The 22,073-nt window shown below is 44.2% G+C and overlaps 1 protein-coding gene across 1 annotated transcript in view; it reads right to left on the bottom strand.

The window, feature by feature from the left end:
- Positions 1-1,854: 1,854 nt before the first annotated feature.
- The window catches only part of KIFBP (kinesin family binding protein), a 606,159-nt gene continuing 585,940 nt past the window's right edge, over positions 1,855-22,073 (bottom strand). The window contains exon 7 of the mRNA XM_086922159.1: positions 1,855-3,045. Coding sequence (XP_086778285.1) covers positions 2,173-3,045 — 873 coding nt within the window. The 3' untranslated portion in view covers positions 1,855-2,172. The remainder of the gene's footprint in view (positions 3,046-22,073) is intronic.

Raw genomic sequence — 22,073 nt, 5'->3', positions numbered from 1 at the left:
ATCTTTACCATGCATACCTTTACAATGTTTATTCTTTCTAAAGACTAACATGGTAAAGACATATGCGCTGTCAAAAATTGCGTAGTGAAGACTATTCGTTGTAAAGGTGCACGCGTGGTAAAGGCTAGGCGTGGGAACAGCCGCGTTGTAATGTCTGTTTTCCATTCAGGACGTATACACCCAGAGAAGGCTAGCCTTACCTCTTGGGTGGGCTGCCTTGGCTGTTCTGCTTAGAAAGGTTTGTGTCATTTTAAAACGGGGCAGAATAAAGGGTTCAGGGTAGAAAAGGTGACTCACAGGCCCAGATGTGGTCACCTCAGGGGTGGATTAACCGCTGGGGCTAGCAGTCCATTGGCCACTTGTACCCACACCCCTTAACGCCCATAAATATAGGATTTAAGGGCTACCCCTGGCACCAGAGCCGCAGTTCTGATCGGATTCGCAACAAAGGACACAGAAGAGACAGGAGTCTGCAACAACAGGAGCTGCACAAACCAAAGGCATGATACTCTGCTCTTGTGGAAACCTTCCTAAAGCTGCACGATGGCTCGCCCCTGACCGAAGAACGGTTCCCCCATGAAAAGTGACCACTTTGAGAGGCAAAGGCAAAAAGGCAACTCCAGACTCCTCTGGACTAGTGCCACCAGTCCCCTGCACACCGCAGGTAAAAACAACGTACCACAACCAAATAATTACTGGCCATCGGGCTCTTTGAGGGATCGCCCAAAATTAAATGGTCCAGTGGATTGTGGGGAACATAGTCCTGACTTGTAGCAAGTTTCAAGCAGCTACCTGTACACTTCAGATGTCGAAATAACCTTCTACTGAGCTTACGGTGGCCAGTCCACCAATCAACACCTTTACACGACCCTGTAACTCGAAGGGGAACACCGTAACACCTTCATCCGACCTCACCAGTGACTTTTTTCACCCATTTCCTCACTAGCACCATGTAAGTTGTAAAACCAGCTCCACTACAGCTCCCACTTCAGCACCAATGACAGCCAGGACTGACTGTCGGGACTTGGTACTGGGACCCAGCATCACTTTTACCCTCCTTGGGTTCCATGCAACTCGACTTGCATGTGACCAATTGTCACTAGTGCTTTTTCCCATTGACCGCAATTACAAAGATTTGCAGTATTGTGTCACACTGATTTAATGTTGCTTCTAAAATGTATAACTCCAGTTATACTTATCAGATTGACTTCGTTTTTGGTGTCTAAAGTTATATACAAATCCACTTTATTTTTATGAATTGGTGTTGTATTTCTCTCAAGTCATGTCAATTACTTATTGTCCATGTTGTTACTCTGAAATGCTTAACACATGTTCCTCTAGTAAAGCCTGACTGCTTTTTGCCACTCTACCAGGACTGAGTCAAGGATTTAGTATTGTGAATACAAGTACCATCTTTGGGGTATTGGGAGAGTATTGCATAGTGAAGCCTAGCCAGTATCAGTACATAATACTCCCCCTTCATACAGTGGTCACTAATGTAAACTTGCCTGATGTGGTTACTATTACAACACTAATAATATCAGTAGTACACAATGCTTTTCATTAAAAATAAGTAGTCCTTATTACACAAAAGGTTGGAGATCACTGCTCTACATAAATGTAACAACGCTAATTGAGGAATATACCTCCTTCAATTTAGAACAAAACGAACTAAAAACTTGCCTGTTTCCAAAGTAAATCGTCTTTGGCCGATGTCTCCCGTGGACTAGTGCCTTGACACCTTAGGCCTTAGGGTACCTGTTTGCGCTCAATAAATCCGTATACCATAAAAAACTGAAAAATGAGTCCTTCAATTATAACAAAAAGCGTGCAAAAAAGAAAACAAAGCTGATATACTTGATTAGGATTATTTTAGTCAAGAGCAGTTACCAAGAAGCACGCAGCTAGCATGATTACAATGACTGGACGATACCGAAATAAATAACAGATGGGGGCTAGTCATTTTGAAACAGCTACGTTACATTATAAATTAAAAAGGCTGTGTCCAACATTTTTAGTGAAGTTACACTGATTCAGACATATTGTGGCACGCAGCTCCCATCTTTTTAGAAGAAAAGAAAGCCAGACACAAATATGAATAGCACTTTTTAAGATAATCACTTTAATATTACTCATTGCTATTCATGATAAATATTGAAATGGTGAGATAAGTTAATGGAAAGATGCTATTTTTGCCCTCAATCGCTCCATTTGTGTCGGAAGGAGACCAGCCATTTCCTTACTAAGTTCTAATTCAGTTTCTACAACCTTGATAGCATCTTCGCTTTTCTCACAATAGTTTAGAAGAAATGAGTAATATTCCAACGAAGTCTGCATATTTTCAAGCTGCTTCTTCCCATCTGTGGTTATAAGCTTGCCATAAAGTCGTGCAATATGAAACTTTGCCACTAATGCTGGGCGTACAACATCTTCCTCAAGAATTTCAGGAAACTTCTTATCTGGACTCTTTAATGAGTCTAAAAACATTTCATAGTACTTAATTGCTGACAGTGCAAGTGTGTTAATTTTTTTGATTGTGTGACAATCAAGCTCATCCAGCCTGTTGCCAATAGCTATTTTCAAATCCATCATTTCATAATATGTATCAGCCAATTCAAACTGAAGTTGTCTGCAAATCAACAAGTAGTACTGCGGGTTTATCTCTTTACACAGAGGTTCCAGCATATCAATTCTACGCTTATGCATTTTACAACGCCTCTCATAATCCTCTTCAAAAAAAGCAAGTACCTTAAAAAGAGCACTATGGTCTTGAAGAATTTCGATATGGTCAGTTGCATGGCCATCCAACTGAAAATACTGTTTGGCTTCATTAACATTATACTGTCCCACCAAAAAAAGTACTCTTGCTTCTTCAAAATCCAATGGGTATCTACATGGCACTTTCTCTTCTATTGTCAAAACGGAGTCATACATTTCACTTGATTCAAACAACACTGCCTTTTTTCTTTCCCCTTCATCCTCTTCTTTTATCCTTCGTGCTTTCAGATCGCATTGTCTATCTGCATCAAGTTCACCAATGTTATCCTACAACGATAAAACATAATTGACTTTCAAATTTGTATCTTTACTTCGTTACCATAAACGTCTTTCAGATTGTACATCAAAGGAAAAAATTACTAATATTAGTGGAGTGCTTGTTTTATTTGTGTCACAAGGACAGAAATAAATTGCGTCATAAACAAACTATTCTTACGATGTAAAATTAGCAGGTAAAAGGTGTACATACATTAAATAAAAATTAACCTTGTAACTGATAATATGCTTAAGTGCATAAATGAGAACTATGCTGATGGATAAATAACATCTCCTACCATGTTGAGCTTATTAAAAAAAAGTTACTTACCTTCAGAAGGAGTATATTACTTACTCTGAAAGCATCTATTCCTAGGTGTAGTGCTTCAGATTCACATGCTGTGCACACTCCTTCCATCTAGTGTTGGGCCCAGACTTTGCACGTTGTTTTTTCCTCGAGAAAGTCTTTTACTGTTGACGTCACACGTTGTCTCTCCTCTTCCTCGAGGTAGTGTGCATGTTCAACGGCTCCTTTGTTAGATCATATTTTTTTCTCTGCCATGCGGGGAGAGAAGATATAGTATGCAGGTTAGTGTTTTCTGTTGAACATGCTTCAATTTTGTGTATAGTTCACACCATCTTTTACCTGCCGGGGAGGGTGCATGTGAATCTGCAGCACTACACACTACGATTAGATACAGAGTACGTAAAAGGCTCCATTCTCTTTGTAATTTTTCTGAACCCGACACCCGTATACACGCAGCGGGGTACACTTATTCCCAAATCTTTACATTGAAATGATGGGCTACATGAAGCCTTGTTGATGCTACCTGTTCATATAGATACAGCACTAACTTCAGATACACCACATGCCCTTTGCTGATTAAAATAATTTATCAAAACTGTCAACACAATAAACGACATCAGTTAAAGACTCTGCTTGAGCCCTGAAGAAGTCCTAAGAGGGATGTTTCATCTCTCTTAGGACTTCTTCAGGGCTCAAGCAGGTGAGCAATTTTGTCGTGTCTTTTAAGAACACACATTTTGGAATAAAACAGACCACGTTTTCTACAATCAAAAAAGCCATTGTTTTATCTTTTCATTGGGAAGCTATTTGTCTTATATTTTGTTCTGCCTTTGAAATATGATGCAACATTGCTGTTACAAGATAGATTGCTCGTGTTTCTCAGGTGCAGGGTCAATTTTGAGCCAATGCTCCATTCTTAGCATGTGTTGGCTACAGATACACATGCTATGCAAAGACTGTAAAGCAGTTGTCCTCTTGTAGTGGCTTAAGGTGTTAGTGGTGTATTTGATTGAAATAATGTGTGTAGAACTGTTTGTCCCGCTAGAGATTGTTGTCTGGCGTGCAGATCCACCCAGTAGTGTTTTGTGAACATGTGTGGTTTGTCCAGGTAGCCTCTTTAGAAATGTGTTTGCCAACTGGATATTTCCTAATAAGGACATTGATACTCCCTTTTTAGGTCGAGCCTGGAATTAGCATCCGAAGGATGCGTCCAGGTGGAGACTTATAGCTAGCTGACTTGGGGAATGAAGGACAAGAAAGTGCTACGCGCTTCTCTTCGGCTGGATAGTGCCACGCGCTTTTTCCTTCAGTTTCCTTCAGTATGTTTCTTTGTCTGTGTGAGCGTGCCTTCGGTTTCGTTCTCAGAGCGCGATCGCTTTCGCTCATTGCTTTCCCGCGCCGCGCCGTGCACATCCCTCCGATTTCTTCACGTTGCCACACATGCGCGCGCATATACAAACACAGCCAGACAGACACTCGCTCACACACACCCCCTCCCCCCCCACCACAGTCATCGGCCTCTTTTAAACACACGCATACACACACGCATACACACAGACTCCAAGACACACGCACGCACGCTCACACACATACACAGCCCCCCGCCGCCGCATGCGCGCACACACACGCCCCCCCGCCCTTGCAGCTAAGCAACAAGGCGAAGCCCCACTCACCGGCTTCCTTGGTGTGGCGGCTCTCCTCTAATCGGCAGCTGCAGGGCTCCTCTATGCCGGTTACCACGCTCCGGTGCTCAAAACAGCCGCGGCTCTTCCGTGGGAGGCGGGGTAGGCTCCCGCCCTCCTACTTCCGGTTTCCGGTTGTCCCGCCCGGCCTGCCTGACTTCCTGGTCGCAGGCCGGCGGCGATGTTCGGTTTGTCCAATTTCTTGTTTGTTAAGGACCTACCACTGTGCACCAACACATATTGCTGCGTTTTTAGTAACTTTTGGGCATTTACCCTACAAACCAAATGTTTTTGTTAAAATCTTCATATTATGCAGCATGTGATGGATTATGAAGATTATCAGAAATTGATCCAGGCTTGAGATAAATTCATACTAAAGGTACTGCTGGTATTTATATCACGGAGTACTATTTTTCAAAGAACACAGTCTCCATAATGCAGAGTATAGCAGTTTGCTACATAATGAGTTCCGTCCGCCCACGCTTCATTACCCCAGACTAGTACAGGAAAACGTTGTGTATTTTAACGATCCTTATTTTTCTGATGTTCTTTCCAGCGTTCTGGACCCGTCGTCATACGCCCGTCTGCCCCTCCCTCTGTGCACTAGCGCCGCTAAGGAAGGGGCGCGTTCGGTTCGCACCTGCCTTTGTGGGCGAATAATGCCCGCGCTCTGCTCGGTCAATTCGGCGCTCCGTTTGATAAATGCTTCCTGGCCTCGGCGCGGCTGACACCTCGGCTGGCCGTGTCCTTTTCCACTCATTCACGGCATGTGTGAGGTTTGCCCATGTGCGAGCCTCGTTTTCCTCAAAGGATTTGACGTTCACACCCAGTTTCGGTCTGTTCGAGTAAGTGGATTCCAGTATATATAAAAAAAAACAAATACAGTCCAGTGTTTAGAAAACAACACAATCTGCGCTAGTTTGTCGACCTCGTTTTTGGCCACGCACACTATTTGAACAATAACTGCCCCCGACAACACACAAAGAAACGTGTGGATAAGACTTCTCCGGAACAGCTCCACTCTTATGCTCTTCTTGCAATGTGATTGGGGGAAGCAGGCAAGAGTCTGAGCAGTTGGTAATCCATAGGAAGGTTATGTTTTTGCAGGAGCACGATTCAGTAGGTTGTGAGGATGGGAAAAGGTTAAGGCTTTCCAATGTGGAGGGTGTATGTCCCCTCTGGATAAACGACATGCAGGTTACAATTTATTTTCCATCAAAGCCAAGTGGTCTTTCATCCTTCCTATGTCGCTAATTTGAGTAGCTATGGTCTAGTGATTTTAACATATGTTCTTATCAGCACTTAGAAACAGTGACATGGTGTGCTACATAAAAGACAATTATTATTAGAGTTGGTATGCATGATTTATACTGTAACGCAATACAAAGTCAATAGGCCAGTCCTTGATAGTCCTACCTTTTTTTTTAAATCTATTTTTACAAACATATTCAATTGGCATTAAAAATGTAAAAGTAATAAAAAGTAAAAATACTACCATATAAAGGTGGCAAATATGTTTGCCGAAAAAGAAAGTCAGCTGTTTGGAATAATTTACCTACCGATCTGCGCAAAGAATCCAACTTGCTGCCTTTTCGGAAAAAATTGAAAACAGTGCTTTTTCAGCAAGCATGGGGTGTGCTGTAGTTTTTGACGATCGGCTGTAGAATTTGGTTGGTACATACCTGGAAAAGCGCTTAGAGACCCCGGGGTGATTACACGCTATATAAATCAAATAAATAAATAAATAAAAGTGAACTGTAGGAAGAAGGGATTTAAAAATTTGAAATAAAAGTAGAAATGGGCCCATCAACCCTGGAAAGAAGTGGACTACATTGTCCGCACATGTGCTAGAGCAAAATGCTGTCACAATGAAGAGAGCAAATGGCTGAAGTGGGCTGACACGTCACCATATGCGGTAGGTTGTGGTGGGCAGAAGCAAAATGTGATGGCACATGGACTGACCAATTAACAAATAGGGCTGGCCGAAAGTCGCTCTATGTATACATAAATGTTGTATTTTTTTCACATTTTTTTTTTAACCATGAGGAGCGCTAGACTGTTAATACTATTTCTAACTAGACCCAAAACAAACAAGCATTTGCAATGCAATAGGTCTCGCATTTACACAAGTTTCAGCTATTGGCATTGTAAATGACAATGCCTTTTATTTATGTTTTTAAAACGAAAACAAAAATAAAAGGCCTTGTTATTTCCAACGTAAATAGCTCAAACTCGCGTAAATGCAAGACCTATTGCATTGGAAATGCTTGTGTTTTTTTGGTTTTTGAGCTCTGTGCGGTCTGGCTCTGAACTATCTGCAATGTGTTTTGAAGCACTACTCTGTGATGCCTGTACTGAGGGTTGCTGCATAGTTCTGGTATATACACATCAAGTAGGTGAGGATTAGTGTGCAAGGGTTTTGGTTGTGCAGTTGTATTGATTTTATGTGTGTGTTGTCTTCAACACTTCGTCTTCACACCTCTTAGATCCTTTATTCTCTTCTGTCATAGCTCCTCACACACACTGCACCCTCACACACACTGCACACACTGCACCCTTGCACACACTGCACCCTTGCACACACTGCACCCTCACACACACTGCACCCACACACACTGCACCCACACACACACTGCCTACATTGCACCCTCACACACTGCACCCTCGCACACACTGCACCCTCACACACACTGCACCCTCACACACACTGCACACACTGCACCCTCACACACTGCACACACTGCACCATCACACACACTGCACCCTCACACACACTGCACCCTCACACACACTGCGCACCCTCACACACACTGCGCACCCTCACACACACTGCGCACTCACACACACTGCGCACTCACACACACTGCGCACCCTCACACACACTGCGCACCCTCACACACACTGCGCACCCTCACACACACTGCGCACCCTCACACACCCTCACACCCTGCGCACCCTCACACCCTGCGCACCCTCACACCCTGCGCACCCTCACACCCTGCGCACCCTCACACCCTGCGCACCCTCACACCCTGCGCACCCTCACACACTCTGCACCCTCACACACTCTGCACCCTCACACACTCTGCACCCTCACACACTCTGCACCCTCACACACTCTGCACCCTCACACACTCTGCAATGGAACATACACTCCAAATACCACTCAATGCCACATAACACTCTATATATCTGTCGCCCTCCCTCTATCTATCACCCTCACTCTATCTATCTATCGCATCACCATAGCATCACTCAGCTCCACCACAGCATCACTCAGGGGCACCACAACATCACTATGCGCTACCACAGCATCACTGAACGCCACAGCATCACTCGTCGCCACCACAATATCAGTCAGCGCCACCACAGCATCAATCTGTGCAACCATTCAACAACAACTGGTTCTTTTGTGTAGTGTTGTCCACTTTTGGGTCAAAAGCTTTGGAACCTCTCACATTCACACTTGATTATAAGTTTTTCACTTGTATAATATAACACACATGCAAGACACATACTTAGGTGCACTGAACAAGGTATTAGCTGCCGGATTCACAAGCTACATTTTGAGGGAGTTTACATTTTTTAATTAAGTTTACTACTTTTCAGTATTCACAAACTACACTTTTGCAGTAACTTACCCTTTTAGGTTGAGCCTAGCAGCAGCACGCATGCACTGCTTGTTATAGATTGCCTTTGTGTCTGATTTGGAAAGGGTAAAAAATGATGCAGTACACATCTGTGTATCCTCTTACATTAGTTGTACTTTCAGGTACCCTTTCCGGTGCACATGTTGCTAAAGATCTTTTAGCAGCACTACACCTAGAGAGTCAGAAAACTTTGGCCTACCCAGCAGTGGAGACATGTTAAGGCATGGGCAAAGAGCCTTTCAGGAGGCCTCCTTATAAAGCTTGCTCTATTCTGCAGCTGAGTATTGCCCTGATTAACTTGACTAATTCGTTTTTTAAACAGATTGTTTTAAATACTGTTTTTCCTTTTTAATGTGGGTGATATCTGAGAGTCTATAATGGACATTTTGGAGAGACATGCTGTTTTTATATTTCATGTAACTTCTATAAAAAAGTTTCTTTTAGACCAAAATGGTACCTCTCAAACATCACAGAGATTATTTGCATCAATATTACTATGCTGCTGCTGCGTTAAATGTTGGAAATATGAGTCATAATCCTTCAATATTAGATGTAAACACATTTAAAATTTGGACGAATGTTCCCTGATCACATCACTTGCCTTCCCTGAGGCCTGCACTACTGGGCATTCATTGTCCACAAAAAATGCATTTGCCAAAGGTTTGAAGCACTGGACTAATATCAGCTGGCTATTTAATATGAATTAGCCAAAGGCATGTGGTAGTCTGCAAATATCACAACTTGCCGCATATAATATACCAACCAAACAGAAGCCTGCACAAGTGGATATTTCTGGCTCGGGCATGTGACATTTGCAGACCTCTAGTATATGCACTGTAATGCTTAAGGCAAAAACATAAATAAAAGGCATTGCCATTTACAATGCCAATAGCTCTAACTTTAATAATGCGAGACCTATTGCATTGCAAATGCTTGTTCTTTCAGAGTGTGACCTTGGAGCAGTGGGCAAGACTATTTTTGCTTTTATTTGGCAAATTTGGATGTATTTAACAATCCACCTCGTGATTCCTGCTTATGAAATGGCATTACCCTTTCGCAACTCCTGCCTTCGAAATGGCATTACCCTTCCTTGAGCTACAAATAGTTGGGTTTTTCGAAAGGTTTTGGTTCTTTCCACATAGTACATGAAGGCCCTTTTAACAAAGTGTATGCAGTGCCTTTTCTGCTACCATCTCTAGTTTCAGGAAGAAAATCGGTAAATCTATATTTGAAAAGGTGAGATTACGTTTGGCAGAAACCTTGGGTTAGTGTGTAGTCGAACTTCGACTTGGAAAATCAGGAAGTAAGGCTACTCTATAGTTAGTGTATGAATTTCACTAACTCTCCTTAGCGATGTCATTTCACAAAAAAGAAAACAGCAGAAATGCCACTTTCCAGATGCACAGCTACCCCCTTCGTCTGTCGGAAATATTTCTCTGGAATTTGGTATGCTGTAGTGCTCTCCAAGCAATAAACCTCCCTCTGCCAGTAGGAGGCTAAATCAACTCTCAAGATGGAAAGACGTCCCACTTGAGGTTTATATACACGATAAACAAATGCAGAGGCACCAAAAGAAGTCCACATCTGTATAACTGGCTTGAGCCACCCAAATATGCAAAAAAGGAAGTCCATAAGACGGTCTCTATTTTCCTTTGTATGCCCTTTATTTCATATCTTCCAAGATTTCCATAACATCCGAAACAGGCAGCCAACACGTGTTTTGTCCAAAAGGACTTTCTCAAGGCTGCAAATAATATTAGAGCTACAAATAAAACAGTGGATAATATAGCAATATCCACAGTGGAGAAGTGTGGCTCACTGGTTAGAGGAGGCAGACCTGGAAGCAGAGGTCAGCCCGGGACCAGGGTTCAATTCCCGGCTCGGCGGGGTCTTGAGTCCCAAAAATGTCCATGGACTCGACAATTCTCGCTCCGGTGCCTACTCGTTTCACGGGTTCACACTCTGCGACTCTGGGCAATAGCTTGCTTAATCTCCACAACGGCCCCTCGCGGCGGGATGCCTGGCTTTCACCTTGCGGATACCCTGCCGGGGTTATCTCACAGGGGAATACCAGGACGGGTTCCCTAAGCAAGCGCTTAGAAACCGCTCGGTGATTTGCGCTATATAAATTCCTGTACATTTACATTTACATAAATACAACTTAAAAATAAAATAAAAAAGCAATATGTGACGTTGGTGACAGTACAAAAGTTAGACTTGCAACCATTTGCTCCCAAGAATGAAAGAAGAAGAAAAAACACCACAGGCTTGCGCCGTGAGGAAACCATTCAGAACCAAGAGGTATGTTGCAAAAACAGATAAAACAGGTACTAATACCCTTGTTCTAAATCTGTCCATATCCAAATAAAAAATACATACACAATATATCTACCCCAAGAGCTGGTGGTTCCCATTCTCACATTCGAAGAGCGGGAATGAAAAAACGTACAAGAATCATCATAATAGTAAGCCCTCCTCCAGTGACATGGCAAAAACTATTTTTGTGACACCACAAAATAGAGAAGATAGAATCCACCACCAAGATAGTGATTGGAATAGAGATCAAACTGGTATAACACCCAACTAACCGTATAAATGGGAACACATCTTACCTAATCAACAATAGTAGAACATTTTGTGCTTCAAAGTTCTCTAAACGTACAGCACCCGTATTGAGGGTGTGACACCTAATGAATATAAAGACCAAAAAAACAACTAGGTATCATGAAGAATAAGAAAGATAGTACTGGATATGATCTCCCCACAATATATACAGCCCCTGATCCTATAGGTCTGGCTGATGCGAACCACTGCAGCACAAAAAAACTAGCAAAAATAGGTATTCCTAGACTTATTTGTAAAATTACTTATCTCCTCTAAATGTTGGTATAAGTCGAACTTCGTCTTGGAAAATCAGGAAGTAACGTTCCTCTATAGTTAACGCATGAATTTCACTAACTCTCCTTAGCGATGTATTCCACTACTTCAGTGCCTGATGGACCCTGGGTGTAAGCAACACTAGATCCTCCACGTTGCACCCTGCTTGTGAACACTGGGATTCTAGACACTCCTGTAAAATCGTATATGTATACACGAAAAACTTAGGGGTCTAGAGGCTAAACCAGAAGAGTGTTTGCTAATGTAAAACCTATGTCTAATTAGTACTATAGGAATACAAAGAGTAACAGACCAAATCGCCAATAAATGAAACACCTGTAACCGTGAGTCACCCCAGTTGTTTTGGATTCCCATCAAAGTCTTACAAGATCAATATTATCATTTGGTAATCCCTGGCGGGTATTGTGTCTCCTGACCATTGAGATCACATGCATACCCTCTCGGATGGTTCGGGGTAGCGACCACAATCACACAGGTATCACAAATGCTGTTGATTCAGTGGGAAAAGTGCAGTGCAAAAAGAAAGAGTGGTGATTTAAAATAGGATAGGGAACTAACAGAAAAACCTTTAATAGGCGTTGGCCCCTTCCTGATTAAAAACAAGAACAGACTGGCAAAATTATCGCATTGATAACAAATATCTGCGAGGAGACACAATACCCGCCAGGGATTACCAAATGATAATATTGATCTTGTAAGACTTTGATGGGAATCCAAAACAACTGGGGTGACTCACGGTTACAGGTGTTTCATTTATTGGCGATTTGGTCTGTTACTCTTTGTATTCCTATAGTACTAATTAGACATAGGTTTTACATTAGCAAACACTCTTCTGGTTTAGCCTCTAGACCCCTAAGTTTTTCGTGTATAAGTTAGTCCTTTGGGGGACAATACTTAGGCATTGGTCTTTAAACGTCCCTCTAGCCCTCCCCTACTGTTTGTTTTGTCGAAATCGTATATGTAGCCTTACATGTGGAACTATTGCTATGCAATATGCCATCATTCCCAAGAGACCCATTACCATCCTAACTGGCAGGCAACAATGTGGCTGAAAAGGAACCAATTGGTTCTGGCGATTGAGAACCCTCTGCGGATTGGGGTAAGCCATTACTGTGACCAAATTGACTCTGGCTCCAGATAAGGCTGAATTTGGTGCGGCAGTAAAGGGAATTTTGTTGAATTTGTTGTGAATCTTAATTTGTGTAATTTCTTTTTTCAGTCAGTCATTAAGTCTTTATTGCAAGTCTTCATCATAAAAGACAGTGTATAACCAAATTGATATGAATTTCATCCAGATTAAAAAACACCATTTTCTAAACTCTAAAACTTATCACTATATTCCATCAATATCAATTAATATATAAATACATAACAATTTACATTTTAAAACCAATTCTAAAAAGGTTTAAATATGTAAACAAGCAAAGAGACTTAATACATGTATTAATTTTTTTTAAAAGGGTGAGTACGCTCCAAACATAGGGTAATTACCAACTCCAACCCCTACTTTCGGTAGCCGCAGCTTGAATCTTTACATAGCTACTTTGCCCCCCTTCTTTATTACGAAGAACCCACGCTCAGCTCAAAAACTTTGCTACTCCAATTACAACAGAGTTGGAGGTATCGAATTTCAGTATTCTCCTTGCGACTATTGCTGATCTAGTTCCCATAAGCAAGCATACTGGTTTCCGCCAGATACGCCTTGGTTGTTGATAAACAGGGCATACAAATAGAAAATGATCAATATTTTCAGTGTGATCTAAGCAAAATGCATACTTGTCACTACCAGCAGAGTTCCATTTACTAGTTAGCCATCGTAGGGGTAATGTACCTGCTCTAAACTGGTGGTAAAGTTAACGATCAAGTTGCTTCGTAATAAGGTCCCAGTAGCCTTCCAGGAGGGGTTCATCCTGGGTGTCAAGAAAGACCCTTGACAATGACCTGCTGATTTGGGAGGAGAATCTCTTAACTTTGATCAACTCCCAGTACGCAGCTCTATAGAATCTTTTTGATGGAAACTCCGCTGTGTCTGGATGATCCCAAAGATCCCTCATCCCCATATCAGTCAGCAGGGACTTCATTTCAGACAACCATGGGATCTTATATGATCAACTTAAGCCCCTCACTTCCAACAAGGCTTTGGCATACAGGAAGAGCTCTGGAGTAATCCAGAGACGCCTCCAGAATGCCAACGGTCTAAAGCGTGCAACATCTTCAAGAGCCTGGCAACCGAGATCTAGAAGCAGGGGAATTTGCGGAGATGATTGGGGCAAGCCTACTATTAAAATCATAAATTTATTCTGGGCTGCAGATAGTGGAGATAAGTTACTAAAGCCCCATATTTCAGCACTATACAAAATAGCAGGCAAGATTTTGGTTGTATATATTTCAACAATAGGGGCAATGGGCTTGGTTAAGGACAAGCTCCGCTCTTTAATCAGGGCACCGGCTAACTGGGCATGTTTCAGTGCTAGCATTTCAACTTGGGGCATCCAACACAATTTATCACTGAATGTTACCCACAAGTAGGTAAAAACATCTGTTTGCTCCAATGGATCACCATCCATATAAACACGTGCTTTAACTGGCTTCGACCCATGGAGCGTCATAAACTTGGTTTTCCCTACCTTGACCATCAGCTCATGTTCGCTACAAAACACCTCAAAACGAGACCGTGCCACCTGCTGTCCCTGTCTCGTTTTGGATATAAGCAGGGTGTCATCCGCGAACATGAGCAGGGGCACTTTCAAGCCAGCTAATATTGGTGTGTCAGTTGGGTAATTCACAAAGTCCTGGACCACCCCACTTATAAAGAAAGAAAACAGGGTGGGGGCCAGCACACACCCCTGTCTAACGCCGTTACACACCTCAAATCTTTCTGTAACCTCACCTGGTATGCCCCAAGGAACCTGTGCATAAGTATGTTTGTGGAGTTTAACCAAAATAGCAACCAACTCTTTGGGCATCCCCAATTCCAATAATACTTTCTACAATTTTGCCCTTGGCACAAGATCAAAAGCGGATTTTAAATCCACAAAAAGCATGCCCCCACCTAGAGTCACCTCCTTCCAGTACATTAGTACAAATCTGAAGGCCTGGTCCAGAGTTCCTATATGTGACCGAAACCCTGCCTGTAAAGGTGTGAAGATATCAGCTTCGGTCATCCATCCCTGTATCCTCCCTAGCACTAATCTCGCTACAATCTTCTGAACAGTATCAATTAGACTGATGGGTCTATAATTGGCTGGAGCAGAGCGATCTCCCTTCTTGTAAATCAGTAAAATCTCTGCTCCAAACCAGGATGCTGGGACTGGGGCTCCACTAGCTATGGCATTTGTTAATAGCTTTTTATATAGGACCCATAGATCTTGGTCATGCTTAAACAGATCTGCAGGGATGCAGTCTGGCCCCGATGCTCTGCCACTCGGGATTACTTTCAACACAAACTCCACCTCTATGTGTGAACTTCAGTGGGTCATCAAAAAGGATAGACGGGACAGCTTCAGCATTACTATGTGCTGCCTTGAACTGTGCTTCAAAAAATGACACCCATTGCTGGTGTTCACCATGATTGCTCGCGGTCTGGGATTGCAAGCAGTTCCCCCATGTTAGTAGGTGCCAGAATTGAGTCATATTTCTCCCATTACAGGCTTGTAACAAATCCTTCCATCGATCTTCATCCCAATCTTTCTTAGCTTGTCTCTGTGAGGCTTTATAATTAACCCTACACTGTTTATTGTGATCCTGGGACCTTGATTTAATAGCTTCCACCAAGGCTTTATGGGCCTGTCTACAGGTATTATTACACCACGAACTTGGCTTCAGCAGTTTGATCTTTTTGCAAGGGTTTTCTTTAATAAAAATCTTTTTTAGACCCTTGCAAAATTCGCTGTGGATACCTAATAGGTTGACATTGAGCGTCTCCTGTGACTCCCAAACACAAAGCTTCAACAACGAACTTGAAACCATATTCCTAATCTGTGCACAGTTCCTCTCGTTATTAACTACCCTAGGCCACTGTACCCTTCTTTTGTCATTGGTAATAGTTACCATATCCAGATCAATAACACCTTCCCTCTGAATGTTGCTACAAAAGCTACTATCAATAATTGTTAAAACCAGAGGGTTGTGGTTGCTTTCTGGCCTACTCTGAACCTCCATGTCTAAAACTGTCAGCCTCAGCTCCACATTAACAAGTATTTAGTCTATGTGACTATCAGATCTACCATTATGAAACGTCATTGCACCCTGCCTATCAAACTGCGTCCTACCGTTGACCACCCTCAAACCCATTTCCAGGCACAAACCCTTCAATTGGAGGGCGGCCTCAGACCATTTTCTTATGGGTTGCAGGTCCAGGTGAGGGACACACCACAATGCATTCACATCTTCACTGAGCCTACCATCTTCAAAGTCCAGGGGTTCGAACAAGTATTAAAATCACCAGCAATGATCTGGTTACTAGTTTTTACCTCTTGAGACAGGTGACTTTCCAGGATTGTGATAACTTTAGAACTCCTACCACCCGGTTGGCCCCTCGAGTATACGTTTTATATGATTACATCGAGGCCCTTTGGTGAGCTAACCCGGATGGCCATAATAACCGGGCGGTCAATGATACCTCGTCCACCTTTATCCCCTCGAGTTGCCGTACCCAACAAGTCAATCCGCCAACTAGTCTACCCCTCGGTCCCTTGGACGCTGCTTTAAAGAAGTTTAAATAACCCACATGAAAAGCTCCTTCTACAGACCATGTCTCTTGGAAAGCCCATACATCCATGCTCTCTATGTATGTTGACCAATCTGTGGACAATAGTTTTGATTCTAATCCAGCTATGTTCCAAGATGATAGAGCTATAGATGGTCTCATGTAGCTAGAGCCTACATTCACAATGCTGGTCACACACTCCTTTGTATTCACAACAGTTGTTAGGGGCTGACCTAAACTAATGGTTCTCAAAGGAGGGAGGACCTCTAAATCGGCAGGATTATCCCTCCGTTCAGAACCCCTATGGGTATTACCTGCACTGACAATCAATGTAACCCGTGGGAAAACACTCCCACTTCCCAACTTATTACAGGTGCAAGGTGTTTTGTTCCTGTCAACCATCTTTTTGACCCCTTGCCCTACATCCCACTGTATGGTGTCACACCCACTCAGTCAATCAATGTCTTCTAGCGTTGATAGTAACTCGAAACGGTTACTGGTCTGAATGGGGTAATCAACCAAGTTGTGAGCCATATGGGGAACCCCTGCTTCCTTATTTCTTGGCATCTTCCATCGGTTGTAAAAAAAACCCTAGTGGGAGTAGTCTAATTTCTTCAGCAGCAGGGGGATAATGGCCAGCCGTCTCTAAAATATATTGAACCAAAGAGGGTGACTGTGAGAAGTTGGCCTGATACATGATGTCTCCAATTCTGGGGGCACCTTGTATCAGTCCAAACAATCCCTTATGGTGATGGTTGTAAGTCAACCTTATAGACAAGCTATCCTAAGGGTAGCATGGACTAAGCAGCCTTAAAGGCTTAACTCAAGAGGTCGTGTTAAGCAAGCTGTTTTACCAATCACAATCCTGTAATATCAAATGAAAGGACACCACACAAGTTATATATTATAAAAATATATGTATTTATTACTAGAATAATCCTCTGTACTCTTTATGAGTGCAGAGGCACAAGCGTTTAAACAAAAGCACAGTTAAACATATAAAAGTTGCACAATTATGGATGAGGCCGGGGGGCCACGCAAACCATATATTAAGAAAGTGGTATAAGAGATACCATCGGACAGTGGTTAGGCCTAGGGCCTAGGGAATCGCTGGGAGCAGTCGGGACTAGCAATGCTGAAGTCTGGAAAAGCCCGCGGGATTCGGGTGCAGCGCTAAAAGCACACACATGCACCAATGCAATGTCAATGATGCGTAAAAGTTATAAAGTTACTGCAAAAGGAGACTTCCGCTTAACCTAGAAGGATGAAACTTTAGACACATATACTAGCGATGTGTACCAGTACAGGAGCACCGGCGTTGCTGAGTTACCTCACCCACAGGAAGCGGGTGCACAGGTGCGAAGTAGTGTCGGGTTTCGTCACGCAGGTTGATGGTGCCTGAGGATGAAGATGCTGCAGGCGTCGTGAAGAAAAGTGTCCGGTGTGATCCTAGGGTGGATCAAAGATATAGATGATCTGAAAGCAGAGGGGACAGAGTCAGGGCCACTCAGCAGTGACCAGGCTGGAACCAGGAAGGAACCAGGCAATGTCGGGCGCTTTCAGGTCGATGACGGGAAGCTTGTCTCCGCTGCCACGTAGACTCTGGGGCACCGAGGGTGTCCAGGAGTGGATCACGAGCTGTCCCACGAAGGCTCTCGCTGTCGGCGGTGTCGGCTTCCTGATTGGAGAAAACAACTCTTGGCAAACGCAACCCACGCAGGATTCGAAGATCGCTTAACATTCGGACCAGGAGGGTCAGAGCGGGTGCTCCTTTTCAGGGGAGCGAGGGCAAGTCTGGAGCAACCAGACTCACGAGTCAGATTTCAAAGTTCGTCGGTACAGGGGCCACAAGCCAACGGGCAAGTGACCGGACCAACGCGTTGAGCCAAAAGATGCAGAAGGGCCCCACGCAGCACTCGGTGAGTGTAGAGGGGTGAGCTTCGGTGCAAGAGAGGCTCAGGACTGGGGCTTCTCAAACCCCAATGCACAGCTTCGAGGGGGCCTCGGATGCTGCACGGTCAGAGCCTCGTGGTCTTTCCAAGATGGCGGGCCCCACGCTTCAGTTCGCCTCCACGGGTCTCAGCTCTGCAGGGACTGTGGATCGGGCTGTTAGAAGGCAGGCACGCTGGGTCTTGTCGATCTCTGTCGCTCGAGTTCCGGCGGGAACTGCAACAAAGCAAACGTCGAGGTGCTGGATGGTGCCTGTTTGCACAGGGTGGTCACTCCTTGACCACAAGGGAGATTCTTCAGTCTTCTACATCGAGTAGGATGTCGAAGGGTCCAGAGTTTCTTTTCATAAGTTTCAGTCAGGATAATCTGAGTGCGTTGGCACTGCTCCCATTCTTATACCAATCTAGGGGGCTGGATTACCTGCTAGGTCCCTCCTATAGGTGGGACCCAGGAAGGTGGTGGTTACACCCCTTTCCCTTTGTCCAGGGTCGCACTGGGACTGGGGCTGGTGTGCCCCAGAACCCGGTTTGACCGGATTATGCAAGGGGAAGCCTTGTGCGCCCCAGGCACTGTCTAGTTTCTTTCAGCTCTACCTGCCCCAATACACTATCTCCTGTCTGGGTTGGTGTAGCACCTCTGTAACCCTTTGTCCAGGGCTCCTCTGCCAAGTTTCGGTCAGCTGAGTTAACAAATTTAATTCAAACTTATTTATCACTTAGTAACAAAAAAGACTTGCTATGATTTAAACATGACAGTCTATGATCACGTTTGTTTCAAATTTATTTTCAAACGTTTTTTGAACTTTTTTTCTTATTTTCAAACAATGCTTTTTTGTGTGCATACCAGAAATATATACAAATTGTACAACAACATACACATTATATACATATATTTACAATACAAAAATTATTGACTCAACCGCACTCACCACTCTCATTCCTCATACATACCATTTATACAGAACAACTTTGACAAAAATAACATTACAAATAACAAATACCACTGAGGTAAAAGTCCGTGTCAAAATAATGTAAAACTGTGTTCTACATAACCAGAAATTCATGCAAGCATTACTCATCACAAAAACTTAATCAATGTTGGTGGAGATCTACTTTTTCTTATTTACAATTTTTTATATATATATGACACTGGACCATCAAGGTCGACGCGTTTCGAACCCCCTAAGTGTAGGTGTTCTCCTCAGGACCAAAGCACGATCTCTACAAAACAAAAACCGGTGAAACCAAATTAGCCTAACTGTGCTAAAGTAAAAACCACTATGGAGGAACCACTGGTAAATGAGCCACCACCTACCTTAGGTATCCTGCGTGTGGGAACAAAATCCAGTGTGAATCTAACTGTAAACAAACAAACAAATAGACAGGTATTACATATATGACAGTCGGTTAGTTTGTCCTGAACCTAGGCTAAGTACGGAGCCCGCTCACCTTATGTCTTTGTAAAAGGTTCTTAAGCCTAGAAGGAGAAAAACAACGAGAGTGGCTATCACTGATTTGTTAAACAGAAAAAACTTCTAGCTCAGAAGCAGGTCGACCGGAGAGCCGCTAACCTAATATTTCGTCTCGCTAGGCAATCGCGAGTTCAGGTCGAGTTTGTATCTGTTCACGACGCCGAAGTCTGTAATAAAATAAACGTCTTGGATGTAAACAGAGTCTTCGCGCTAATGAAAAATAGTAGCGTATCGGTCTGGAACAAAGTTCATAGTCCTGCTTACTTGTGTCTCTAGTTTTTTGCCGTGTAGTGCGTCATCACTGGGGCCATAATCTCGCTGCTAACGTTTCTATGCCGAGATGTCGATTATAAAGGCGGCGCTGCGGGTTCTTTAGAACACAATCACCTTGTCAACAAAACTCACTGGTGCGGGGGCAGGAATGTCTTAAAGCGGTATTTACTTGAAAATGAGTTGTAGAGCAAACCTGATTATATAATGGTTACAGAACTCATTGCACTGCATTGTGGTCACTGAAGTCTCTTCCAGTTAGCAAAATCGCTCCTGACCCTCTGCAAAGGGGGAAGAAGGTTTCGGCATACCTTGCTGCGGGGTCCAGAGAGATGAAAATTCCCAAATATTTGAACCCATCCGTATTGATTTGTATGGGACAGTCCCGAGGGGGGATCGGAGGGTCACCCTTCAACAAAAACAATAGGGACTCCCCCCATTAATGGAGAGTACCGAATTTCTGCCAAAAGATGCCAAGACATAAAAAACAACAATAAGGGACTTCCGGGGCGAGGTCAGATAAAGCAGAATATCATCTGCGTAAAAGGATATTTGATCCTCCCATTCCGAGGATTATCGCAAACCCTGAATAGATGGTTCTCATCGCAGCCAGGCCGCTAGCGGTTCCAGGGCCAGCGCAAAAAGGAGGGGGGACAGGGTGCATCCCTGCCGGGTGCCCCGACCGGGCAGAAATAGCGCCAAAACCCTGTTTACAACTATTTGGGCCATCGGTTTAGAGTACAGCAGACGCACCCAGCTAATAAATTTGGGGCCGAACCCGAACTTAGTTAGAACCGCCCACAAATAGGACCATTCGATGGTATCGAAGGCCATGGTTGCATCAAGTGAAGCAATTACGGCAGGTTCACTCAATGTATGGGCTGTAGCGATTACCCTATATAGCCTGCGCAAATTTAGGGCCATAATTCTGTGGGGCATAAAGCCCGACTGATCAGAGTGAATCAGGCTGCTCACCACTTTTACCAGTCTGTTCGACAAAAGCTTAGCCAAAATCTTCGGTTCGGCATTAAGTAAGGAAATAGGCCTGTATGAGGAACAATTAGTTTTGACATTACCCTCTTTATGAATAACCACCACCAACGCCATCCTTTGGTCCCAGGAAAGATCCCGCTATCCCGTGACTCAACATACATGTCTTTCAAGTAGGGAGCTATCTTATCCGGCCTGAGCTTGTAGAGTTCAATTGGGAGCCAGTTTGGGCCCTGCGCCTTCCCGGAATTCAGGGAACGAATTGCTTGGGCAATCTCTTCTGAGGTTAGAGCACTATCCATGAAGTCCCGAACCTCTGAGGACAGACACAAGAGCTGAATATCCCAGAGTAACAGATGAGAGTCATCCTCCGACCGAGCAGAGACCGCAGTATAAACTGTCTGAAAATGGGCTGCGAACCTGTCAACTATAGCCTGTGGGTGGGGGGCGCTAGAGGGCGCACGGCAAGATGGCCACACCAATGTGAGGCTCTGCTTGACCAGGCATTCATCTGCCAAATATCCGCTGCATCTGACATTGCAACGACCTGCCATCGACCGGCATCTGAAACGGACGACTTTGGGAACAATCGACGAGGTTGTGGTGCGCTGAAGTGTCCTCCTTCCTGCCCTATCCGGACTGTGTCCGACATTGCTTGGGCCGCATCGCATGGCGACTGCCGGAGCTTAACCTAACCTGCTGCCAGTTGTGGGGACATTAACCTACAACCTACCGGTATCCTGTGTGGGGAACCGGGATGTGACGCTGGCGGTGGAGAGACAGAACGCTGCGGAGCCTCCCTGTCAAGTGCTGGCAGCGGTCCCGGGCGCCCTGCTGGTGAGATTGCGGTGGCGGTAACCGCCCGGGGATCCTGGCTGGTGATACGGCCTCATCAAACCTGTGTGAGCGATTGTGGGACCTACATGGCATGGCGACTGCCGAATCGTGCAAAATCCTGCTGGCCCCTGCTGTGATATTGCTGCATTGAGCACTTCCTTTTCCTGTGCCGAGTGGCGGGCTGCAGCACCGGCGGCGGGGGATGGGCAGCTGCGGAGAGTCGCTGTCGGGCGCCCTGCTGGTTCAACCACTGCGCGCCTAGCGCTGGAGTGCGGCT

The sequence above is a fragment of the Lissotriton vulgaris genome, chromosome 5 (genome assembly GCF_964263255.1).
Source record: "Lissotriton vulgaris chromosome 5, aLisVul1.2, whole genome shotgun sequence".
In the NCBI taxonomy this organism is placed as follows: Eukaryota; Metazoa; Chordata; class Amphibia; order Caudata; family Salamandridae; genus Lissotriton; species Lissotriton vulgaris.
This window is presented reverse-complemented; position numbering and strand designations above follow the sequence as displayed.